Source organism: Meleagris gallopavo, chromosome 16 (assembly GCF_905368555.1).
Source record: "Meleagris gallopavo chromosome 16, MGAL_WU_HG_1.1, whole genome shotgun sequence".
NCBI classification, from domain to species: Eukaryota; Metazoa; Chordata; class Aves; order Galliformes; family Phasianidae; genus Meleagris; species Meleagris gallopavo.
This window is the reverse complement of record NC_139419.1, coordinates 6,936,874-6,962,571: the sequence shown is the minus strand read 5'-3', so window position 1 is coordinate 6,962,571 and position 25,698 is coordinate 6,936,874. Positions and strand designations below refer to the sequence as shown.

The window sequence follows — 25,698 nt, the reverse complement described above, 5'->3', positions numbered from 1 at the left end:
TCCCTGTGCACCTCAGTGTTAATACACACCATCATCCTCACTCCTTTCTCCAGTCAGCTCCACCGATTCCGAGAGCGAAGCCAGAGACGTACGCCGTGATGATGCTGCAGAAGCAATGCTGGGCTGCTTGCTGCCAGGAAGACGGCTGACCCAGTGCTCACAGAGTGAGGAGCTTGTGGAGCCTGCAAGGAATAGGACAGAGACATCAGGCCAGGAGCACGAAGCTGCAGAACACGTGAACTCCTGGGAAGATCAGTGTCAGACATGTACTACACCAGCTTCAATCTGGGACTGTCTCGTGTAGCCACAGCATTCTGATACAGAAGTGATAAATCTCTATTCACACACAGTTATGGCCACAAACAAAAAGAGACAATTACACTTGTCCCAGCATGCTGCGAATTAAAAGAATTAACACCACAGCACACAGGCAGAGGACAGTCCTTGAACTGCCACAAAAACACTGTGCAAATCCTTTTCTTTCCAAAGGCAAGTCACCAGACCTTTACCTGACCCCGCTCACCCCAGATTCCAAATCAACACATTCAGCTGCCAGCTGCTTACCCAAGACCAGCTGCACTGCTAGTAGGAATGAACCAGGCCCGCTGCTATAGCATGGTGGTTTCCACGCACGCAGCTCTGAGCACATGGCAGCAGAAGGGGCTCCCCCATGTCCACAGCTCCCTTGTCATGATTAGCCAAGAGAGGTAAGGGGAGCAGAACACATGGGAAGCTTCCCATGTCTCCTGTGCACAGCAAAGGACTTATACCAGCTCACTGTGAACTCTGAGACAGAGAGCTGAACTATAAGCAGAGCTGAGCAGAGAAATTATTCAGTTCTATGCAGAACAAACGATAACCACTTCCTAACAAAGCCAACAGGGCTTACCTGCCACAGAGCTGTTAGCAGACCATGATGGGATTGCTGTGCGTCTCTGGTAGAAAAGAATATATGCTGTCTGCTTGCAGACTTCATTTTCAGAAAGCTGCTGAACATCACTGTCATCAAAGCAGTACCACTGGCCATCAACCGAGTTTTTGCAATATGCTGAGAGAAATATTACCATTACTTTCCTTACTCCTACAATTCTCAAGTTTGCTGTATGATAAGGTCGTGCTTTAATTATGCACTCTGATGGACTCAGAGGAGAATGAAAGGAATGGATTTATTCATATAACACATCCTCTTCCAGCCTGACTAGCAAGAAGGAAGCCTGAGATGACCAGAATGCAACAAACAGCTCACATTTCAGGATGTCATTTTTTCAGTATTGCTGCCCAGAACAGAGCACCACTTGGGGTGGTTCCACTCATTTCATGTTCTGTTATTTGCGGCAGACTGCTTCCATCAGTGAATCTCCTCCTGCCTGAGCCCACCCAGGACAAGGTGGCCCAGAGGCATCCATCTGAAGTACAAACATGTACATTTTCTGTGCTGACTGAAGACATACAGATCCTATAACCACCACAGAGCTATTGAAAAATGCAAAGAGGGATTCATAAATGGGCTGTGCACAGAGGCAATGTGCAAATGCTTCTTTATAATAGTCTCTTGCAACTACAGAAGTGGGAAAGAACATTTTTGAAACATGGTGATATTACTCCCAAGGGAAAATAGTGCAGAAATGAATGTACAGTAGGATCTATGGGGTCTAAAGGCATTGTTCCACTTCTCAGAGTCATAAAAGTTATCCCTCCAGTATTACATAGTGAGCCCTTCTGAGTTGACTTAGGTCATTTTGTTTAAGAAGAGGAAGAAGCCACAGACAATAGAAAATATAACTGTTTTCTTTCTGAAAGGACATAATACTGCAGGGAACTTGCCTGTATAGTGTCCCCCTTGCATGGTGCCATGATGATTACAGACTGCGTACAGGTCATAGATATAGTCCTCAGGATCCCTCCCAAGACCATAAGGTCGCCTCCAGGGTGACCAGTGGGATGGCAGACTCCAGCTGCTCTGACTGCGCTTAACAACGTGAGGGGTCATGTCCAAACCACTCAGGGGAAATTTAACCATGTTTTGAAGTTTCATCCTTCGGTCTCCTTCCTGTGCAAAGAGAGGACAGCATGAACTTCAGTGATAGCAAGGCCACAGTCCTTGAGGAAAACAAAAAACAGGAGAGAAATGCACAGGAACAAGCAGTGCTGCTGAAGAGGTGCTCTTGTCAGGTCGCTCTGTGGCTAAACAAGCAGTCCTCCGGCATCACTGCAGCCATCCTTACCTGCCTAAACCTTTTGAGGTGTATGATGAGAACATCAGGTAAGGTCCAGAGGCTCAGCGTGATGCTACCCTGCTGTAGCTGCTTGCAGTGTGGGCATCGCCATGCATCATCTGGGGCAAGCTACAAGGAAGAGGCACAAGCTGGTATTAGTTTCAAATTCCAAGGCAGCAGCCACTGCTTCTTCACTGGCCAAAGCTCAGCACAGGCACCGACCCACAAATCCCAACTACCCTCCAGCATTCATCAAGCTTCAGGGTTCCCAGTGATGCCTTTCAAAACAGCAAGGCAGAATTCACCTATAGCTGCTGTGCACATTAGTCATTTCCATCTTTCAAAGCCCACAGTCCCTTAGAAATGAACAAAAAATAAAAGAAGCCTGAGTAGAGTTATCCTCACAAGAAAACCAGCAGCAGAAAAGGCATCTGAACAAAAGGAATACTGGCATACTTCAAATTTCATCTCTGACACCGTGCTGCCCTCTGAGAATCCTTTTACTCCTTATGTCCCAATGGCCCAGACTTACAAGCTGCAGAAATTTGCACTGTTCACCAAGGAGAACGTATCATTTCAAATACACAAGCATGACAAGCACCTCCATCCAGAGCCCCATGGTCAGAAAATTCAGAAGGCAGAGAGCTATAAAGCTGTCAAACAATGTTTCTTTCACCTCTGAAAGAAGCGACCAGAGGGGATCCAAAATAATTAAAGCTCAATCAGGGGTCCACAATTCACCTCAGGGACCAATTCTTTTTACAGCAGGTTACAGACCTCTGTCAAAGGGACACAGATCACTTGCATGTTCCAGATCAGAACCATTTCAAGTCTGCCCCACGGCACACTACTGCTTCTGCCCATTTCACCTCCTCACATCAAGAGCTGAGCTGGAGGAGTAGAGCAGCCACACAGAGTCCAGTCCCTGGGTGACTGTGCTGCAGGACCCTGCTCAGCACAGGCTGCCTCGAGCCTGCTGCTGCTTCACTCAGCACTGGGAGAGCATAACTGCTCCAAGACAGAGCAGCACGTTCCCATGAAGATGCCACAGTGTTTTAATCCTTTATCTGTATGCCAGAAAAAGACACTGCTGTTTCACAGGAGGAAACAGGAACTTGCACTTCTGTTCTGCAATGATAAACATCAGGGGTGGAGAAGGAACATTACTGCCCTCAGCTTTCTCCTCACTGCAGAAAAACTGCTAGCAGGACTGCTAACTAGTGCTGTGTTAACAAATTTATTCTCCTGCCTCAACAAATCAGTTCTTGCAGAAAACAGCTACTCTGCTGAGTATGGCATTCAGGCAGCACGCAGACCAACCAGACATTCAGAGACATGGCTGCCATACAATCAGGTCCTACCTGCTCCTCTTTGGTATACAGTTGGAAACACTGAGATAAAGTGCAGGTCTGAGGTTGGTGATGAAGCTCTCTCTGCTGGCGGACGCTTTCAGAGTCTGGAATATACTCATCCTCTGTGTTCACAAACAAACTGCAGAGATACAACACATTTTTACCAGCACAGCCACCTGCTTCCCCTGCTGCTACTGAGCCATTGCGGAAATGCAAGTAGAATTAGCAGCTTTTTCCTGGATTTGTGTTATTACACGTGAGCAAGAACTGCCTGGAAAGAGATCCCACCAGAGGAACACAACTGAACACAGGAGCAGACAGCTTTGGTGGCATGTACTGCAGTTTATCTCAGATGGACAACGCTGCTCACAGCCCACAGAATATCTCAAGTGAATATAATTCCTGAGGGAAGGAGCCACAAGTGAGACACAAGCTCTGTAATTCAGAGCCCTGGGATTCCTGGGAGATCCCAGTTCACACAGTGTGATCTACCACAAGCCAGAGGTCAACACACTTCACAGCTTTCTATTTCATACTTACAAATCTTTAGTTTCTTTGTCCCATTCTACGACTAATTTCACATGAGCAGTTCCCCCCTGTCCACATGACTTCAATGCCCTGCAGAAGAACAGACACAAGATAGAGCATCTTGGAATCTAACACCTACATTATCTTCCATACATATATAACTTGTCTCCCTTTGCCTTCCTCACTGCCATCCAGATCAAGTTTAAAATGAGAAAAGGAATTCACACAGCAAAAAGCTTGGCAAAAAGAGAACTGTATTTACTTAAGTGCTTAATTCTGGAAATGAATGTATGCTTATTTATGAAAGAAGTATCAAGAAAAAAAATCTTCTGAAGAATAGTCAAAAAAGAAAAAAAACTGTGGGGGATGCTTTCATTCCCTTCTCCATTTGCAAGGAGGACAGATTCCAGATGGCAAGGCACACCACTGAGCAATCCTGACAACTCCTTGAGGACACCCAGCTATTCCTCTGCTCCTGATTCCCCTGCAAACATCTGCACTAGGACTACCCCTTTCCCCGTGGCTGCATTCCAGCTCCTAGCTGACAAATCTCTCCCCACCCAGGAGGAGCAGCACCACCTACCTTTCCACTGTTGGATGGCAGAGGGGCCGCTCCTCCTGAGGTAGCAAATACGTTATGCCCACAACACTGACCACTCGCAAGCTGAATGGGCAGACCTGCAGCAAGACAGCAGAAGCCACGTGAATGACTCCAATACAAGTTAACTTGCTCCCAACATAAGCAGACAGTGAGTTTAACTCAGAACACATTTTACACGAGAGCCCAAGATCCAGCTATGCCAGGCAGCTAGCAGAGGGGTGCAGACAGCAGCTAGTATTCCATGCCTCCAGACCTCCTCTGCAGTGATCAGACAAGCTTGCCCCTTCTCATCACTGCACAGAGGGAGCTCTCAGCAGAAACACGCAACCACTAAGCAAACTCTGCAGCTTTCCTTAGGGCAAGCACCACCAGCCAGGGAATTTCCAGTGCAGATAGCAGCATTTATTTCTCAAGTGCCTCTTGGGAGTAAGGAAGAAAGTGAAGCATGTAATTTCTTCACCTGACCAGTTTACTCTTACCTGGAACACTCAGCAAAGCAGACAAAAGTATAAGTGACTTGGACATTATTGCACAAACAAACATGGGAAGGCATCAGCACAGCACGTGCAGTGCTTCCAGCAACCAGGTTTCCTGATCAGGCCATCACACAGCACAGGACACGCCATAGAAACTGAGCCATATGCCTCACCTGCAAGCAGGCTGCAGGCCGCAGGAAATACTGCATCTTCTCCAAGATTTCCTTCTGCAGAATATCCCAAGCAATTGTTTTTTCCAAATGCAACACAAAGGGCAAGCCAAACCTAGAAAATAGAGAAGCATTTGAGGAAGAAATTAAAAGATCATCCTTTTCAGCAACCCAGGCCCCAAATTAGGACAGTGCCACTCTGCTCCCCACTCTGCTCCTACAAAACTCCTCAGAAACAAGGCATTCAATACAGCTTTGCCAAGCTCACTTCTGGCTTTCACCCACAACTGAATGCACTTAAAATCTCTAGCTGTTGTTGAACATGAGCAGACGTGCCTGCTGTTTCCCAAAACATGTGGCTCCCCAGCAGGTCACACATCTTGATGGGGCTGTCCTCACCACTTCTCAGTAACACTAGGCCACATTAAACTCAAAATTAGGAAGATTCACTGCATTCATTAATGAGTTTTGATCAATATATTTAGCACTTAATGGAAGCTAGGAGTGTGAACTGGCCCTGCTGCACCTTCTGTTTTCACTATTCAGTGAGGAAAACACAGGTCATTCAGGCAACAGCCACAGCAGTCAACCTGACAGGGAACCTGGCACTCACCTTTTGCTCTGCTGTCCAGTGCATGCTCTATTACACACCAGCAAGACAATCTTGTCATTTGCTCCTTGTCTCGTAGAGGACTGTTCCAGTTTTCCAGACACCACAGTTCCTTGAGAGTATGATACTGTTCGTGAGTGTTCAGTGCCATATTTTAAGTTATTCAGGTTATTGTTCACATGTATTCCTGAAGAAGTAGAAATGAATTACTTCATTATGTCATTTACAATGTGTGCCCCTCTGGGAAACCTTCTCTGGGCATCAGGGAGCAGGTCAGTATGGAATAGAGACTCACCATTTTTATTAGACTAACACAAAGGCTTCAAAGAGCAATTACTTTTCATGGTGACTACTTCTTTATAGAGATAAATTAGATGCAAGTGCTCACCTAACTGATTTTTCACAGTAATTTGTGCAAATACTCATAAGCTTGTCTGCCTGCATGAAAAGCTGAAGTGACAGAAATTCTACTTGTTACATTCAATAGGAAAATTTACCTTTGATTACCCTCTGTCCACCCAGGATGCAATTATTCCCTTTCTCTGAGAGAGAGATAGAAAAACTGCATTTCTTGAGCTTTAATAGAGAAAAGTGCTTGCTCATTCTTGAGCCTGTTCATTCATCATTGACAATCTGATTTTAAATAACATGATTTTGGTGGCTTGATCTGGTCCTTAGAAGACCTTTAAACGAAAACTAAACAGATATTGAATTAAGCCAGCCAGGCCTGCAGAACAAGCCCAGGAAGAGGAAGAAAGTCACGTACATCACTTCCTGATAACCTCCCAGCTGGCACCACCATTACACCTACTGGAATAAGACTGGACAAAGCCCGAGCCGAAATCAATACACCAGATAATTGACTATTTGTAGGACATAAATTATTGAGTAAGTTCTCTTCCAAAAATCAAACCTCTCTCATCTAATCACCTGGGGTGGGCACGAACCAGTGTTCTCCACTTACCTCTCTGACTAAGGATACCCTCAGGCCTAAATATTTCCGGGGTCTCAAAGGCAAAAATGCAGTCACTTTCATGAATTGTGTCCAGGTCATCAGTGTCACAGAAGGAACGATGAAACCCATCGTAGTACATCTCCGTCAGCACAATCTAGAGCCAGCAGAAGCAAAAACCCATGAAGCCACCATTGTCGAGTCCTGCTGAGCTGCCCCATCTCTCTCTCAGCACGGGCTGCCTGCTGCAGAGTGCATTCCTCAAAGTATCCATGTGCTGGCCCAGAGCAAGAAGCAGGGAAGAGGGCAGTCACAGAATGGAAGACAAGGCAATGGCAGCATGCAGGGAGTCTGGTGGGATCTGACAGCCTTCTTGGAACACTTCCTGTGCCCATAGGTGCCCGACAGTTCCCTGATACATAGGAACCACAGGGTTATCAGGCAGGACAGCGCAAAGTCTGCACTGATCCTAACATCACTAGACTTCAAGAAGTCAACCCACAGGAAGAAGCAGGATCCAGGATATCACCATACTGCTATGGATTGCGAATCGCAATTCTACGCATCCAACACCACGTGCACACAGGATGAATGCCATGGTATTGGCCGCCTTTAGCAGGAGAGCTCAGGCAAGACCAGCCCTTACCTGCTCAGTGGGTATCTTGGTTTCTGAGGACACAGCCTCCCGCAGCCTGGCCACTGTGCCAGCGATGGGTACAGCTACCCCGATGCGCATGCAGTGCGAGCACTTCCCCTGGTACACCACAGTGACATAGAGTGGCCTGCAGAGAGCACAGACAGGTCACAGGACCTCAGGCACAGGCTTTACAGCACCCGGAGGGGGGGCAGCCTGACCAGAGGCACCCAGGCTGCAGCTGCAGGGCCACGCAAACTCGTTTGACTTCCAAAGACCTCTTTTACTATATATGCTGCTGTTACTTGTTCCTACAAGCAGAAGGTCTTGAAAAAAATGCACAAAGTTAAAAGTAAAACCCTCTTGCAAGACAATCTAATTTTCCAGCAAGGATCCTGTAACAGGTCAGTTCAGAGGAACAGCTTAGTGCACTCAGAGAGCTGCTGCCACAACCACAAGGACAGCTCTTCCAAGTTGTCTCTTAAAACTAAGTCCTGCCTCCAGCAGTACCACAAGTAATACCTCTAAAGTGCACAATGGAGAATTGAGCCTACAAGGAAACTTTCCCCAGAAAGCCCACTCAGCCTCCACTTAGTGGTGGAGCAGGGATTTTGAACCAAACAGGACATCTTCCTATTCCGTATTTTCTTTCAATTCTTTGTTCTGTTGCTTCTTGAACGGCATCCATAGCATCACATAAAGGAGCTGCACAGCTCAACTACCCATTGTATAAACAGGTGTCTCATTGCTACGTGGGAAACAGGCAACATACACTTCAAGACAATGTCACATACCGCGTGTGAGGCAAAGGAATCGGCAGAGAGATGCAAAGAAAAGGGTCAAAGGTGTTGCTCTGCTTCTGGCAATGAGGGCACGTCAGAGAGGACCTGGTAGAAACACCAGTAACAGAACAGTTATACACCATTTCATCAGGAACAGATAAATAATCACATCATAAATAACCAACCCCATGTGCCACACTTTTCTTCCTCTATACAAAGTGGCTCGGCACAGAGACAGAACAGACATAATTGCTGTAAGAGAAGGGTACTGAATTTCTAGATCATTTCAAAGTAATTAGCTTGAAAGTTCATTACAGGGCACGCAAGGAAAAGACCTCACTCAAGACACTGAATTGGGCTTTGAATAAGCATCACTCCAAGATTAATAATTCACCAACAGCAACTCCAATGTGAAAGACCTGAAAGGATTTTCTCTTTGAAGGGAGGTGAAGTGATGGGAAGGAGACTGTGACAGTCAGCACTGCAGGAGCAAAGATTTCTTACTCAGAAGAGGACAACTCCCAACAACACGTCTCCTTCCAAATCAACCTGCACCTTACACTGGCAGTGTTTTACACTAGACAAAGTTTCTCCTTTGTAGAGGAAAACCTGGCAAGCACTGGGGAGTAATTCAAGTTCCTATAGCAGCACAGATACATGACAGTGAGGAACATTGGAATTACTTCTGCACTACTTCTGAAATTAGAAAGCTTACTTCCCAGAAGTAAGAGAAACTCACAGGAATAACCTGAAGGGACATTGAAGGATTCAACTCAGGATTCCCAAGCACCAGATAACAAGAACTGCAAGGTGCTCGGGATCCATCTGCAACTTCCCAGCAGCCTCCAGGCACCTCTGCACTTTGCTGCAGGCTCTTGCTTCTGAACAGGCAGGTTGAGCTTCACAGCAGTGAGCACCCCGGGCCTTTGCTCTGTTCAGCACTGCCTTGTTTTCAGGACATGTCAGGGCAGACAGCAAAGGGGTACATACCGTAGAATATACCAAATTTCAAGTAATCAAACTCTTTCTCTCTCCCTTCTGGTGAAAGGTTCTAGTTCAATTTTTATTCAGCAAAAATTCAGAAACATGTTAGCAGTCCCAACTGTACAGCAAGCTAGTGTCAGAGTAAAATTAAACTGGGGTCACTAGTGCGTGTAATAATGCCTCAGAATTTACAAAATGTCATACCTGTACTGAGCTTGAAAGAGTTCCTGTACGAAAGTACTACTGATGGGAAAGGCTGGTCCCTCGAGGAGCACATCATCCTCCAGCGGTGGCTAAAAGAAAAGAAGAAACCCCAGAAGCATAGCCAAGTGTGTAGGTGTGCACCAGCTGACTCCAGTACTCCTAGCCAAATTTGTGCCCTCCCTGACCAGAAACATCAGGAAAAGCGTCCAAGATTTTTAAGCAGCGCTCTCTGCCCACACCGGTTGTCAGGGCCCCGTGACTGCAGGACAGGCAGGGGTCTTGCACCAGATGCAAGGCTGGCAGCATTTCCTCTGCATGTCAGCATTCTCTAAGGGTTGCGTCAGGGAGCCCGTGCCAGGGATTACTGAAACAGCTAGCTACATTCACAGGGCCAGAAACAAACAGTATTTGAACCCAAGCTTTTGTCTCATTTGAACCAACGGAGTTCAGGCGCCAACAGGCGGATTTGATTTTGAAGAGAAAGACTGCATGCAAAGTGACAGCTGATCTCCCACGTAGGCTCTCAGCAGAATCTCTTACCTTGAGTGGAGGCATGCCGCTGTAATTCACCACGTTGTTCAGATCCTCGTGGACTCTGTCTAGAAGCCAGAGCAGGAACTCCTGCGCGTCGTGCTGGGCATTCCCACGGTACTGCATGGCATTCTTGGACACAATGTTCTGCAGAGGAACAGAGACTGCATGCAGTAAGACAACTGGCACTACTCCGGATAAGCTTTCAAGAGTCTGAGGATGTAATTTACACTTGAATTTCCAGAAAAGCCATCTCAGGAGTACACCAGCACGCCCAAGGGATTTGCTCAAATCTGTTTTTCTTCCGGACGCAAATGGGAACGGCTTGAAAATTCACCAGCAACAAAAATCTGCACTTCCAAAAGTCTGCCCCTGCCCTGCAGCTCCGGGACACCTTTCACAATGCTGACATTTGCGCTGAGCCTCAGCCAGGCCACACGTGCCTCTTCCTCCCCATGCAGAAGTCAAGAGGCTCAGAATCATCTTTCCCCATAAGCAATCAGCATCAGGAGGTGCTTCCTGTGCTGCAGCCCCTTGATCTCACTTTCACCTTCCCTACAGCACTGGGACAGACCCAGGGGACAGGAACCATGCACCAGCACCAGGCACCCTGACTGAATGCTCTCTGAAATAACAGGACATGATGAGCTGACCCTGGAAAGTTACAAACTGAGGAGCAAGCAACCCCTGCTGCAGAGAAAAACAAAAAACAGCTTTTTCTGCTTCTTCAGGGACACAGGGAACACCGAAGTGACACAATGCTGGCACCAGCCGTGTGCAGCACAAAGGCAGAGCAGCCCTGCGCCCTGGCAGCACCAGACACGCTGCATGCCTACCACGAACCTCCTTCATTTCTCTAATCAGACTTCACAACAGATTTGAGAAAGGGGGATGGGCTGCTTGCTTTATCCCTCTAAAAATGGGGTCACCAGAAGGGAGAGGTGATGAGAAAGACAGAGAAGGACTGACAGACATATATTCTCTATCCTCTATAATCCGTCCACCTGCCTCAAGGCAGCAAAATAAGGGAAAACAGAAATAATCTGCTCTCATTACACATGTGCATGCCCTTCTGACAGGGGATTTCCTGTCCCTGCAGGCACAAGGGCCAGCACCATACCAGCTCAAACATACTAACGTGGAGCTAAAGCAGTGAGCAGTGTCTGGGGAACAGCCACTCCAGACAGGGCTGAAGGTAAGAGCACCCTGAGTGCCAAGGAGCTCTGGACTTCCAGCAAGGACTGATTTCTCACTGCCCCCTCCCAGCACCACTGGCATGGCTCTGGCAAAGACCTGGGTGCTGGATCCTGTGTGCACCAAGGGCTGCCTGTAGGTTGCAGTCTGTGCTCCCAAACCGCTCCTCCTGCTTTCTGCTGCCATTGCTACAAGCAGATTTGTTCTTGCTTGAACCATGCAATAAAGCAGCAGCGATTGTGACTGGCTGCAAATACGGAGTTAAGAAGCAAATGGTTTAAACATGCATAAAAACACATTAAGAACAGCACATCCACCAACCTCCTAGCCTTTAATCCCCTGCCCCTAATCTGGGCTGCAAGCAGAGGTGGCACATCCCACCAAGCTCCATCTCACAGGGCAGTGCAGCTGCTCCAGCTGTGAGCAGCAGTGTGGGAATGGGCTCTGGGGACCCACCACCCTCAGCCAACAGGATGAGATCCTCCCAGCACTCAGAAACCCTGAATGGAAGCAGAACTACTAGAAGAGAGAAAGGGGAAATCATAACTTGTGTTGACCGCAGATATCCAGCCCCCTAATACAAGCACCCCACAATCAAACAAGTCCCTGTGCATAAAGCTGATTTACAGCAAAGATGCATTATCATTTTTATCAGCCCAATGAAAGTTTAATCATCTATTGCTCTAAATAGATGGTATAAATAAAGCCAAGCATCGCTGAACCACCGGACACTCCTTTGCTGCTGCTTTTCTTCCAGGTGGCAAAGACAACTGAAGGGAAAACGTCAGCCCGCTGTTTTCCAGTGTGCCTCTGGTAGGAAGCAGCTGTTGAAAGGTTTGTGGACACGAACGGATGGAACTGGCTCATGACAGCCCTGAAACAATGACACACGTGAGCAGGAAAGAGCCTATTATTTGTCTGTCATTGAACATTGTGAAGTTGGGCTTGGGCAGAGATTGCGTTGTTTTTAAATCCCACAGACAGCTTTGTGTTTGGGTAGCTTCTAAACAGACACCTCACAAAGAGGTCACACGCACAAACATGGCAACTTCCCCTCTCAAAGAAAGATTTCCCCTGTAGGGAAAGCAAAACCTGGGAAACAACAGCTCCAACGTGGCAGCCGTCCATAGCCCTGGGGACAGAGCCAAGGCCACCTGCAACCATGGTCAGTGGGGGTCCTGGACCCACCATGGGGGTCATGGACCCAGTGCTGACACAGACCCGCTGCAGAGGGCACAGCAGCCAGGAGAGCCACCCAGACACAGGGCAGTGGCACCACACAGCAGGAACACGGGGACTGCAGCTGGAAGGAGGGATGGGCAATGCCAACAGAAGAACAGGGGCTGAACTGGGGCAAGCACCTCAAGACCCCACAGCACCCAGCTCTGCCTGCTCGAGGAACACGGGAACCATGGGGCCAGGTCACAGCAGGGGGCTCAAGCACCACTGCCCTCCTCTCTCAGAGCAGGGGGCCAAAGACTGTCTGTGTCCATAGGAGCTGCTCCACAGGTTGCAGACATTCAGAATCCCACAGAAATGAAACACGGCCGATGGACCACTCATCCCAAGCACAATATTTACACCAAGAGCTTTCCAAAACACCAACACTGTAAAACTAAGTTACACACTGCTACTATTAATTGTCACTGGTTGCAGAGGTTTAAAAAAAAAAAATGGAAAAGGCAATATTTACTTGGCACAATAATCCCTGCTCCACTAACAGGGATTTGCTTTTGGTCCAGATCTAATTCCGATAATCCAACTCCATCCCGTTCCTATGGCTCTGCTGTATTTGCTGTACACACTACAGGCAGTTCCATCTTGTAGGGCAGGAAAAGAAACCGGGGCAGCACAAGTACAGCAGGGCCCTGGAGAACAACAGAGTGCTCCATTGTGCAGCCAGCCTAGCGATGAGGAAAGCCTGAGAACAGCAAATAACTTCAGCATCCACAGGAGATCACAACTCCAGGAAAGACAAAAGCAGAGGATCCGGGTACGGGTATACAATTTTCAAGCCCAGTAAGTTTCAACAGAAGTTCTCCCCCTGCAGCTCCCCTGTCCCTGGCACAAAGGGCCTCTGTCCCTGCAGCTGATGGACAGAGCTCTGGGGGAGAGCGGGATGGTGCCCTGCAAACAACGAGCCCCAAGCACGGCTACTGCTGACACAATGTGTGTTTGCTGCTATTGTCACACCATCACAAAGGGAAAAAGGAAGCGCAAGCTGCAATACTGGCCTCAGTTATGAAAGCAGCGGTTCTGTTCAGGCAGGAAAATAAAAACCACTGCACACCAGGAGAAAGTGGTTGCTCAAACAACTGTGAAAGAGTATGAGGCCGGAGGGGAGGTCACCCAAAGCTGCACCTGCCGCCTCTACCGCAGTGTGGAGCATCTCCTCCTGGGAAACTCGTGGAGAAACAACAGCCCCTCACCCACAGCCCCTCCCACATCAACCCCAAAGGTCTCCATCCTGAATGACCCAGAGAGGCTTTCCCTTGAAGCACCATCTTCTCTGCCCCCAAGAACAAAGCCAACGGATGTCAGAACAAGCCAGGAGATAATACTTATCCTGTATCCTAAAAGGCGCTTAGCACCTGCAGATAAGCACTGAGGTCAGAAACTGTCTTTACCCCATTATACCCAGCACTATCAAAAAAATCCCCCACACCTACTGCTAAGCACTGCCTAAAGAGCTTTGCGAGCAGCAAATAAATGTGATTGTCAGTATTGCCAATGGAGTGAAGGTGCAGAATGACTCCTGAAAACACTTCTCACCATTTCAAACAGAAAAGAAACAGGCTTTGAGGGATGTTCTCATGGGGAAAACAGCGGTTCCCAGAGCGAAAGCACCAACCTTCACCTTCATTACATGTAAGCTTCTTGCTTACACCTTTAAATAAACCATGCAAACCTGCTGAAGAAAGCTTTAATTAAGAACAGTAAATTTAATAGCAGGTTCATGCTACTTAACTGTCTTCAGAGGCATTCATTTACTACTGAAAGTAACTGACCCCAGTTAGAAGCAGCTGCACGCTCACCGCAATGCCGAGGTCGCTGTGAGCTAACCCTGGGCACAGCCCTGGGGACCACCTGCACCAGACCCCCAGTATGAGGCTTTGGGACCCAGCAGGGGGATCTGATGGCTCCAGTTCCCCCAGCACGGACCAGGCAGGTACTCACTTACTGTCAGTGATGGCAGTCAGTGGGCAAAGAAAGTTCCACGATTAGAAGAACTTGGAACACAGGCTGAGCTGAATACATGGCTCTGTTTCCCTTCTTGTTCTGCCACTCCTATCCAAGCACCTCTACTCCAAGCCTGCACATAGCGCTTCTTGGCCTCAGGGCTGCTCTGCTCTCCCCTTTATCATCTGTATTGGTAAAAGACAGCTTTGCCTTCTCAAGCTTCTCATCATTACCCATGAGAAATTCACACCTGCTGCTGCCAGGAAGCCCTCACAAGTTGGGGGGCAGCTCCAGCAGAGCCATGGGGTGGGTGGCACCCCACCAGATGCTGGGCCTCCTTTTTCCAACAGGGTGCCTCTGACCCACAGCTGCAGAGTGCACCTGCTACAGGGCTCTGTGCTAGCCAGAGCCAGGGCAGAGCCCACAACGCCCCAGCAGCACGGTGGTGGGACAGAGGGCTCAGGGCCCCCTCCCATGCCAGCAGCCCCATAGAGCAGCAAGCCGCAGCCGGGCACCACGGCACGACAGGCATGAAACAGCAAAACGGGCACCTCCAGCATCAGTCACGGAGCCGCCGGTGGCTTCACCGCGCAGTGGAAATCAACAGGCTGGCTGCCGCACCGGGTCCGGGGCTTCTGCTCCTCCTGAGGGACGGGCAGCCACGAGCATTTCAAGCGCACCCAAAGCGGCAACAAACCTTCCGCGTCCAACGATGGGAGCGCCCAGGTAGCTGTGGGACGCGGAGCAGCGCGGGACAGAACCCGTTCCTTCGGCGTCAGCCTAACCGCGGCCCCGGCACGTGGGAAGCAGCGCGATGCCGCCGGGCCTCCGGCGCAGGCTCCTCACACCGAGACGCGGACGCACGGCAGCGGCCCGGCCACCGAACCGCGCCCAGGCCCGAGGCCCGCTCCCGCCGAGCAGAAGCGCAGGGCCGAGCCGCGGCAGCTCGGGCCGCCTCACCTTGAAGTCGCGGCTGTGCTGCGGGGTGTATTCCAGCGTCCAGAGCGCCCGCACCAGCTGCGCCAGCTGCTCCGTCACCTCGCCGGGCGCGGGGGGCGGCGGGCCGGACTCCGCGGGGCCGCGGAACTGCTCCAGCGCCAGGAACTCGGCGAACAGCTCGGTGTTGCTGAGGCACTGCAGGATGGCGTTCATGAAGCAGGTGTTGCCGTGGTTGCGCAGCCCCGCCACGCCGGGCACCGCCTCGGAACCGCGCTCGGGCGGCGGGGGCTCGGGGCGGCGCGGCGGGCCCGGCGGGAGGCAGCTGCCCAGGCCGCCGGCGGCTCGCGGCGGAGGCAGGCGCGGGGCCTGCGGGCCGCGGGGCTCGGGCTCGCTGCTGTAGTGCGAAAGCGTGGAGAGGGTCTTCAGCACGCGGCTCATGAAGCCGCCGAGCGACCGCCCCGGCGCCGCGGACGGGGAAGAAGCGGCGGCGGCGGCGGCCGGGGCGGGGGCCGCGCCGCCGCCCGCTGCCCTCCCGCGGAAGAGCCGCTTGCTGAAGGAGCGCTTCTCCTTGGCGCTGCCCGCCGGCCCGGGGCCGCTCACCCGCGACATGGCCGGGCGGCGCCGCGCGCATCCCCACGACCCGCCCGGCCAGGCCCGCTCCGCGCGCGGCCCGCAGCCGCCTCACGGCGCCGCCATGCGGCGGGCGGGGCGGGGCGCGGCGTCACGTGACCGCGCCGCCATCCCCGCTTCGGGCCGACGCCGTGCCGCCACCTTTACTGAGGGCGAGGCGGGCCCCGCGCGCGTCGGGTCTCCACCCCTCGCCGGCTGGCGGCGCTCGGCGCCCGCGGAGCGCGGCGGGGGCGGGCCGGGGCGGGCCGGGGGCGGGCGGCGGGGTAGTGCCGCTGCGGGCGCCCGCAGCGCTATCCGAGCGGCGCCGGGGTCGGGAGCGGCATGGCCCCGTCGGGCCCGGACGGGCGAGGTGAGGGGCGCGGGGGGCGATGCGGTTTTCTCGGGAAAAAAACACCGTTCGACGGCATTAAATGGGGCGGGAGAGGGAAGCGCTGGGTTAACGCCACAGCGGGCGGGAGCGTCGGATCGCGGCTGTGCGCGGCGGAACGCCGCGAAGCGCCGAGCCCGAGGAACTCACGGCCCCGCTCTGCCCGCAGCCATGGCCCCCGGGAAGAAGATCACCGCCCGCATCAAGAAGACTCTGCCGGTGCGCGGCCCGCAGGCGCCCACGCTGCGCGAGCTGATGCGCTGGTACTGCCTCAACACCAACACGCACGGCTGCCGCCGCATCGTGGTGTCCCGCGGGCGGTTGCGCAGGTTCATCTGGATCCTGCTGACGCTGAGCGCCGTGGGGCTGATCCTCTGGCAGTGCGCCGAGCTCCTCTTGAACTACTACAGCGCGTCCGTGTCCGTCACCGTGCAGTTCCAGAAGCTGCCCTTCCCCGCCGTCACCATCTGCAACATCAACCCCTACAAGTAAGGCCGGCGCTGGGGTTCCCGCATCCCCCGGCTCCTCGCGTCCCCCGGTCCGGCCCTTTGCGATCCTCCCGCTGCCCGCTGAGCCTCCGCTCCGGGCGGCTTTGTGCTGGAGGCGGTCCGCTCGGCTCTGCGGCTCCGATCAGGTTCCCTTTTCCCAGGACCGGCGTTACAAGCAATGCCATCTCCTGAGAACTGCAAAAGGAGCGGCTGTCCTTCCTTTGTCACCTTTTCCATCCCTCGCGGGATGCTCTGCCTTTTTCAATCAGCAATGCTTTTATTCTGCCGTCCTTTCTGCCGAGGTCTGTTCCACTGCCGGCTTCCCCCAGCTCCCCCCCCCACATTCCACGGGTGTCGTTTGGTTACGGATGCAGGTTGTGTCCCCACCTGCGCTGCTCCTCGGTCTGCCTGCCGATCCCTCTGGCAGCTCAGCATCCTGGGGAGGTTTCTCCACAGTCAGCATCCTCCTAATGGTCCTTTCCCTTCACTCCCCCTACCCACGCTGATTTAACTTAGCAGGGTTGTAGGAGATCTACGCCAATCTAAGACAAAGAGCGCTCCTGAGCGATGGGATTTGTGGTGCAGTACTGCAGATGGGTTAAACCAGTGGAAGATGAGGCGAACAACATGATTTTCTCATGTTTTCTCCAACGCAGGTACAGTTCGATGAAAGATTATTTATCTGAGTTGGACAAAGAGACAAAAAAAGCATTGGAGACGTTCTATGGATTCTCAGAGGGCAAGTCCAAGGTGAGGCGGGCAGCGGGCGACTGGAACGGCACCGAGAGCCTGTTCTTAAGGCAGATCCCACTGCTGAGGTTAGAGAACTCCTTCAGGACTGCCATTGACTTCCGCAGCGGGCGGAAGAGGAAAGTGGAGGGCAGCGTCTTCCACAAGGACTCGTCCATAGTGAACTCTGGAGATTCAAATGATATCATCGGCTTCCAATTGGTGAGTGCCATCCTTCCCTGACCAGCATGTTCCTTGTGGGGTGGCAAAGGGGCTGAGGCAGGTAACCCAGAGATCTATAGCTTGTTTAATGGCAGCGATTAAAGCTCCTTCTGATCTTTTCCCCGTTCTGCTGTGCCTCCATGGTGGCCTGCATACACACCTCCAGCTCTCTGGAATAGAAATGCCAACAGTGAAGTGCAGCCAACATAGAGCTAATGCCATCCACGACCTTTCCTGTGGGCCTGAAACATTTGATCAAACCATTCAGCCCCAGATGAAAGGTCTTTGGTGCCCTTTTGTCACTTGCTGCCACTGTAATGTCACGTGATTATTATTGAGAGAAAGAAATGATACGAGGCATACTTGATAGAGCACATCATTTCTTTTCATCTGAAATGCTTCTTCCCCTTTGTAATTGTCAGTGCGATGCAAACAACAGCAGTGAGTGTGCGCTTTATACATTCAGTTCTGGTGTTAATGCTATCCAAGAGTGGTACAAGCTGCATTACATGAACATCATGGCACAGATTCCCTTGGAGACTAAAGAAGAATTGAGTTATTCTGCTGATGACCTTCTACTGACATGTTTTTTTGATGGCCTATCTTGTGACAAAAGGTCAGTGCCAGTTAACAGCTTATTTCTGAATGCATAAGTGTAAGTGTATAGTACGGAGAAATTTAATGTTTGGTCTTTGCTGAATTCCAGCAAGAACCACTTCCACTTCTAAATGAAAACAAACTTCCACGTATTAAGAAACTTCAGTTACGGTCTTTAGTTTTATTTGTCTTAGTATCTGCTATCCACGTTTCAGATAAAACTGGATTAGTTGGACATAATTGTTTTGGACGTAATCAGGTCCACCTGCTTACAATTACTGCAGTGCAATTGCTGTGTGCCCTGGCAGCAGTGAAAACATCCCTCAATGCTGGGGACAACAGCAGAGCTCCCAGGTGCAGCCGTCAGGATAGAATTGCACTTGTGTACATGGCTTTGGCAGTTTTCCCACTGCCATGTGCAAAGCTGGCTGCGCTCAGCAGGCATTGCCGAATCTTTTCTGGAAGCACTTTTCTTATATCTGTGATCGTGCAAGTATGTAATATTTTCTTGGAATTACGACGTTTGCTTGAGTGGGAGGGGAGATTCTCAGGAGAAACGTGAACGTGCTTGAATCACGAGGGTGTGACGTGGCAGTGGCTATGGCATCTTTCCTGCAAAGTGAAGGTCTGTGTCCCTGTAGACACTAGGCTGTTGGATGAAAAAGGACTCTGCCCTCCACTGCCCCTTTCCTGCTAGCTCAGTAATTCTGAGCCCCCATTCCCCCCTGAAAGCCTCCAAAACTTTTAATTTCCTGGTGCTGTTAAACCAGGTCATGTTTCCATGTAGTTTCAAGATATTAAGGAAGGGGGGGGTAGGGAAGGGGAAGCAAAAAGAAAAATCCTATCCTGCTCTGTCTCTGCCAAAGCAACATCCAAACCTGCTGAGTTTCTGCCAGAGATGGTAAAACTGCAGAGGGGGCAATGTAACAATGTTTGATTTCTCAGGCACTTCACACGTTTCCATCACCCTCTGCATGGCAACTGCTACACCTTCAACAGTGGGGAGAACGGGACGGTGCTGAGCACCTCCACCGGCGGCAGCGAGTACGGTAAGGAGCTGGCAGAGCTGTCAGCGTGCTGCTCGGCAAACTGGATCCTGCTGGAGGGTGACTGATGTGTTGGCTCTAGATGTGCAGCCTGATTGGGGAAGTGCTTGTTTGAACTAGTGCAAACTGTTGCCAGAGAATACAAAGATAATATCGTTGCATCACTAATGTTTTCCAATCTGAAATTACTGCTTCCCGGTTATATAACTTCTTAAAGTAATTTCTGCTCCTTCCGAGGAGATGCCTTCTGTTTGTAGTACTCGGGGCTGTGCAGGGCCACGACTTGCTGCTTAGCACAGCAGAGGCATTGCTTGGTTCTTAAACTGCATTTAAGGCCACGTAGTGCTCAGCACCGCTGCCCAGAACAAGTGGGCCCTAGCTCTGGTGTAACGCAGCCCCTGCTTCTCTGTCCTTCAGGGCTGCAGGTTGTTCTGTACATCGACGAAGCAGACTACAATCCTTTCCTGGTGACGTCGTCAGGAGCCAAGATCATTGTCCACGACCAAGATGAATATCCCTTCATTGAGGACATTGGCACAGAGATTGAGACAGCGGCGGCCACCTCCATAGGGATGCACTTTGTGAGTGTCCACAAGGTTCAAGGTGCACAGCACTATTTCCATGAAACAGATGTAAATGTGAGCTGAGACGGTGTTCAAACACAGCCACAGCTGGGGAGGCAGCTGGTACCCCATCTGTACAGCTGAAGGGCCCCCAGGAAAATCCTGATAGCACTTTTCTGAGCAAAGTTCTCCTCAGTGCAGGTCAAAGATCAGGTCTTCATAAAGCTGCCGCTCCTGGGGACTTGCTTTGCCCTTCCTTTTCTCTATCTCTTTGGCTTTCCAGGGTTTTTGTTTTCACTGCAAAGCTCACAGCCACAGCACTGGGCAACCAAACACCCAGTTTGGCTGCAGGGTCAGCAGAGGCTGAGCGGGGCGGTGGCAGCCTGCTTTAGGGCCAGATCTATGGGATGACCAAACCACAGCAGTCTGGAGGGTGCACATCTTGTTTTGTTTGGTTTCTTGCTGTCCCAGCTGCAAAGTAAACCTTGGTGATAGTGGTTCTGTCTTCACCCCAGATTTCACAGATTTCCCAGGGAGTGCAGTGCAGACAGGCACCTGACCCAGGAGGCTCCTTCCCGCATAGAGCAGTGCCATCAGCACAGCCAGGCATTCCCCTTTCATCTGGATGGGCTGTTAGGGGAGCCTTTTAGCTCTGCCCTTTCATCACTGATGGGTCAAACTGATCAGCCTGCCCTTGTATGCCCCTGGGTGTGCCAGATCAAGATACTCCACGCATTAGAAAAGGCATTAAGGACAGGGCTGATGGTTTTAAAATGTGCAGATAGTTAGGACTGGAAAATGGGCACCAACTGCTTGGTGGAACCAGCAGGGATAAACGCTGCCCAAAAACCAGAAAGCAAACAGGAGACATCAAAACGAGAATGAAAGGAGGCAAGCTCTTGCCAAACTGTGTTTCTTCTATAACTCATACACTGCATGGGAGAAAGTCATTGCAGATGGAGCATCAGTATTTACTGTAAAAGTTCCCTGGCACGGTATGTTTGGGCTATTGCGCATAGCATAAAAAACAAGACTGAACACATCCTGGTAGCTGCGTTCAAAAGATTTGGCATGAAGATTTGGTCTGATTACATCCTAAAAGTATCGGCTGAAATAGAAGCTGGACTTGGTGTCTGGACCCAAAGCAGCAGCCTTCACCTGGAGAGTGGGATGCTGCAGGGAAACAGAGAGGCAAGCGCAGGGCTGCAGGGAGATAAGCAGGGCTGCAGAGAGGTGAGCAGTGCTACAGCCAAGCAGGGCTGCAGGGAGCTGGCCCAGCAGGCTGCAGCCAAACTGCTGGCTCAGCCATGTCCCCACATCCAAGGGTGTGAAGGAGGACACAGCAGCCATGTGCCACACACAGCACTGCTCTGTAGGCCTCAGCATGGCAAGGGCCGTTTACCAAATGCAGACATCAGTGTCTGGGCTATGGCTCATGTATTTCCGCTGGGTACTAAGACTGCCCTCCCTCTAAAAATATTCCAAGATGTTAGGAATGCAAACAAGGCATTGCTTGGTAGGAGTTTCAGTACTTCAGGTAAATGTTTAGTTTGGAATGAAGTATGCTTTTGCAGGGGTATAAGCCATGACAAAAAGAAAAATGTGTACGAAGAATCTATCATCTGCCAGAGAGTACCCTCTGAGGAATTAGGTTGTCTGTAATACTGAAGTCCCAAATTTCTGTATCCCTGCAAAGAGAGTTTTGAGCATATTTCTAAAAGCAGCAACTTGCAGTGGCACGCCAGGGCTTTCTGTTGCCAAGTCCATGCTTGCAGAGTTAGCATTCCTGCAGTGAGAAAGAGGGGTGATGCTTGGTGCCAGGCGTGGCCTTGGGAACTGAGGTAGGCAGCATCTGTCACTTCCTACAAAATGGGTCCTTTAAAGGCTCAGCCACTGATTCAAACTCCGTTCACAAAGACAGGTGAATGGATTCTGAAGCATGCATTGTTTCTTGTCATTTCAGGCCGCTTTCTTTACCATAAAGTGGATAATGTCAGCAGAAAGATAGTGGGAATATGGGGCTGGGGGAGGCAGCAGTGTTACCTGGATGGGGTCTGGTGAATGTGAGGGATCCAAGTCACACGTGAGCACAGCACGTGGCACTGCAGAGCTCTTTTCTCTGGGCAGAGACTGCAGAATAGGGAAAGCTGCGAGCATTCAACAGAAGGGTCAGAGCAGTTCGTGGAAACGGTGCTGAGGGCGACACAAACATTTCACTTGGAGTGATGTTGGAGAGGTGCTGTTGAGCCTGAAGTGCCACTCCCCACAGAGCAGGAGCAGCTCAGTGCAGCACGGGGCTGTGCAGCCCTGGGGCCTTGTCCTCAGGATGAGTGGTGTATGGTCCCTGGGAGCCTGCAGGGAGAGAAACCCGGTGCGAGGATTTTCTACAGAAGCCATTCACTGTTACAGTGATACCACCACAGCACCCCTGCAGAGGTGGTACAGAAAGACACCAGATAGCCCAGCTAGGGCACTTTTGGGAAATGAGCATTACAAATCAAAAACCCTTTTATAATCATTTGAGATGACAGAAAGTAAGTATGCTGTTCCAACCTTTCCCATCACTTCAGGTCTTAGAATTCCAATGAACTGCTGCTAAATGCTGTGCATTCTGTGATGCCCAGAACTTGAGATTGTTCTTTTCCTGTTCTCAGACACGGTCCCGCAAGCTGAGCAAACCCTACAGTGATTGCACAGAGACTGGTGCTGATATACCAGTAGAAAATCTCTATAACAAGAGCTACTCCCTCCAGGTAAATCTCTATTGCATTTGTTTTTATCAATTGCTTGGAAACTACCTTCATGAAAAGCTCAACAGTATTCTGTAGTTCAGATCTGAGATTGTTAACAGTACATGCACAGGATCACTGCTTTTAATCACCTATGTAAAATGCCACAGCAATTTTTGAATCCAAGTTTTATTCCTAAGTGGTTGATGTTTGAAGTTCCCTTAGGCACCTTGTTAGATAAAGAGGGAACATGAGCTCATTAGGCAATTTTCAAGCAATGCGAGACTGGAAAATATTGGCCGAGTAAATGTTGCAGCTTAGTAACCCTTGAAGCCAGAAATTGTGACCTTTAGGACTCCAAGAATAACAGATACCATCTAATCAGTATCCAGATAGCAGAATGTTTGTTTGCAGAGTAAGTTTCCACTAATTTTGCATGGTTTCTGTAATTGGGTTGTCTTGGATAGTGTCAGAACAACTGAAGAATGATAACTGTATTAGCTGCTGCCTTCTGCAAACCCTGTGCGTAGGCTGGGTTTTTGTTTTATGTGTACTATACCTGAAATCTGCTGTGCTGCATTGCCAGGCAGAATCACACAGACATTATCTAGGTTTTTAATAACAGTTCTTCACCAGAACTCAAGGCTCGAGTGAGCTGAGATTGGGTAAAAAAGATATCATCCAGAGTTCTAGAAGCATAGCCCAGATCGTGCTTACTCCAACTCATGAAGCAGTTCAGCACCGAACTCTGCCTCCAGTGCTCTTTTAACCCTTCCAGTTTTCGATTTCCAAATTTGCACCAACACAAATCAGAGTTGTGAACATTTTCACAAGCAAGTCACTCACCCACCACATTGTGATTCCACATCCTGGGTGCCATTGAAAACCTCCCTGGCCATGGGAAAAACTGCAGGGCTGTGAGGGAAGGGAGCATCTCCCCTCACAATGATTATATTCCTGTTTTTGCACTACATCACAACCTGCAGAGCTCCTGCTCTGTTTGCACTCACTGCTGGCAGAACCTGGGGTTCCCATTCTATTGCTGCTGTCAGGAGCAGGGCAAGTTTTTGGGAGCTGGAGGTAGTGCTACACAAGCACAGGGCAGCAGCCTGTATTTCTGAGGCACAGTTTGCGTTTTTTCTTCCCAGATTTGCCTGCACTCCTGCTTCCAGAAAGCCATGGTGGAGTCCTGTGGCTGTGCCCAGTATGCGCAGCCGCTGCCCAATGGGGCCGAGTACTGCAACTACAAGAAGTACCCCAACTGGAGTAAGTGCCAGGTGATGGCCACAGGGGCCACCTGCACCCTGTTAGCCCCATTCCAGCAAACGATCACTGCTTTTCTTTCCAGCTTTTCAAATACCCATCATGTTCCTTTCTTGCAGTGTACTGCTACTACAGATTGCACGAGAAGTTTGTGAAGGAGCAGCTGGGCTGCCAGCAGATCTGCAAGGATGCTTGCAGGTGAGTCCTGCCTGCAGGTGAGTCCTGCCGGAGGCAGGAGGTGCGGAGGTGCGTAGGTGTGTGGGCGCAGGCTCACCATTCACTGTCTGCCTTTCCCTGCAGCTTCAAGGAGTGGGCGCTTACCACCAGCATCGCCCAGTGGCCCTCCACTGCATCTGAGGTCAGTTTCTGTTCTGCACGGTTATGACAGCTCACTTTGCTAACAGACCCCAAGGTGGGGTTCGGGGTGTATGTCAGCCGTTAAGCTGGAGTTTGGCTCATGTCCCCGTGGGACAGCTGACTCATCACAGACATTTGTTTCTGGAGTCCAAGCTGGTCCCGGGAGGTGTGGAGCCTTTCTAGTGAATCTCTCTGCACAAGTGCACACAGCCATAGCACTATTTTCTGTGTTTGTTTCCAGGACTGGATGCTTCGAGTCCTCTCCTGGGACAAAGGACAGAAAATCAACAAGAAGCTGAACAAGTAAGTTGCCGTTTCTGTTTCTAGCTTGCACCTCAAGCTCAGATACAATCTCAGCAGCCTTAATGATGGCAATTGGGGAAAAAGCTCCCTTAGAGCGGCCCAGCCCTACTGGTCCAACTGGTTATTGGCACAGTTTTTCAGTATGTTTCATGTTATTGTTTTACCAAACCCCCTCTCAGAACAGACCTTGCGAACCTCATGGTGTTCTACAAAGACCTGAATGAGCGTTTCATCTCGGAGAACCCTGCCAACACGGTGAGTGGGAGCACGAGGGCTGTGCCACCTTACTCCTGCGGGCTGGGGGCTGTCACCTGGCCATGGGGGGTGCCAGTCCTGCCCTGCCCTGCCCAGCTTTCCAGGCTGCCCTGAACAGCCTGGAGGGGGGGCTGACTGCAAACCCTGGGTACAACATGGCATCCCTGCAGCAGGTGCCCTCTGACTCTGTGCTCCCCTGTCCCCCAGATTGTCATCCTTCTGTCCAACTTTGGCGGGCAGCTGGGCCTGTGGATGAGCTGCTCGGTTGTCTGCGTCATCGAGATCATCGAGGTCTTCTTCATCGATTCGTTCTCCATTGTCATGCGGCGCCAATGGCAGAAAGCGAAGAAGTGGTGGAACGACCGGAAAAGGGACAGGACGGGCAAACCCCCCGAGGTGGGAGATGAGGAGCAGCAGGGCCACGACAACCCAGCCTGCATCGATGAGGACCTGCCCACCTTCAACACCGCCCTGCGCCTGCCGATGCCCCAGGAGGGCCACCTGCCCAGGACTCCCCCCCCAAACTACAGCACTTTGCGGTTGGAGACCGCCTTCACGGAGCAGCTCCCCGACACGCTGGAGGCTGAGCAGCACTGATGCCTCTTCACCCCTCATTCGGGTGCCAGGGTTGGAGGTGGATGCCCCTGCCCTGTGTCAGGATGAGAGGTGCACACCCAGCGAGCACTGAAGGGCTGTTGGGTCAGACCCTTATTCAGGGATGGAACTTGCGGTCAGAGCCTCTCTGAGCAAAGCTCAGACACAAAAGCCGAGGTCTTAGAGACATTAGGAACTTCAA

The 25,698-nt window shown here is 50.9% G+C and overlaps 2 protein-coding genes across 3 annotated transcripts in view; one reads left to right on the top strand and one right to left on the bottom strand.

Moving 5' to 3' along the window:
• USP31 (ubiquitin specific peptidase 31) overlaps positions 1–16,093 on the bottom strand; it is a 23,250-nt gene extending 7,157 nt beyond the window's left edge. Inside the window, exons 1-15 of the mRNA XM_085237384.1 lie at positions 15,375–16,093; positions 10,050–10,187; positions 9,510–9,598; positions 8,334–8,426; positions 7,552–7,687; positions 6,918–7,062; positions 5,957–6,140; positions 5,347–5,458; positions 4,680–4,774; positions 4,109–4,186; positions 3,578–3,707; positions 2,226–2,345; positions 1,825–2,050; positions 890–1,048; positions 30–182 (exon numbers count right to left, since the gene is read on the bottom strand). Of these exons, the coding sequence (XP_085093510.1) occupies positions 30–182; positions 890–1,048; positions 1,825–2,050; positions 2,226–2,345; positions 3,578–3,707; positions 4,109–4,186; positions 4,680–4,774; positions 5,347–5,458; positions 5,957–6,140; positions 6,918–7,062; positions 7,552–7,687; positions 8,334–8,426; positions 9,510–9,598; positions 10,050–10,187; positions 15,375–15,962 (2,446 nt within the window). The 5' untranslated portion in view covers positions 15,963–16,093. The remainder of the gene's footprint in view (positions 1–29; positions 183–889; positions 1,049–1,824; positions 2,051–2,225; positions 2,346–3,577; positions 3,708–4,108; positions 4,187–4,679; positions 4,775–5,346; positions 5,459–5,956; positions 6,141–6,917; positions 7,063–7,551; positions 7,688–8,333; positions 8,427–9,509; positions 9,599–10,049; positions 10,188–15,374) is intronic.
• Positions 15,445–25,698, top strand: SCNN1G (sodium channel epithelial 1 subunit gamma). Of its 2 annotated transcripts, none has more exons than XM_085237386.1 (13): positions 15,445–15,573; positions 16,520–16,838; positions 17,495–17,789; positions 18,212–18,405; positions 19,332–19,435; positions 19,850–20,013; positions 22,650–22,748; positions 23,873–23,990; positions 24,107–24,185; positions 24,288–24,345; positions 24,586–24,647; positions 24,827–24,902; positions 25,110–25,698. In XM_085237386.1, exons 2-13 carry the CDS (start codon positions 16,522–16,524, stop codon positions 25,497–25,499), a joined length of 1,956 nt encoding a protein of 651 aa, XP_085093512.1. In that variant the 5' UTR covers positions 15,445–15,573; positions 16,520–16,521; the 3' UTR covers positions 25,500–25,698. The 2 variants fall into 2 exon arrangements, with proteins under 2 accessions (XP_085093512.1, XP_085093511.1); XM_085237385.1 differs by lacking the exon at positions 15,445–15,573 and adding an exon at positions 16,201–16,332.

Bases quoted from the DNA above. Each gene is read 5' to 3' on its own strand.
- SCNN1G (XM_085237385.1), top strand. From the start codon at position 16,305: ATGGCCCCGTCGGGCCCGGACGGGCGAG. The intron at 16,333-16,519 runs GTGAGGGGCGCG...CTCTGCCCGCAG, and splicing joins GTCGGGCCCGGACGGGCGAG to CCATGGCCCCCGGGAAGAAG. The intron at 24,903-25,109 runs GTGAGTGGGAGC...CCTGTCCCCCAG, and splicing joins CGGAGAACCCTGCCAACACG to ATTGTCATCCTTCTGTCCAA.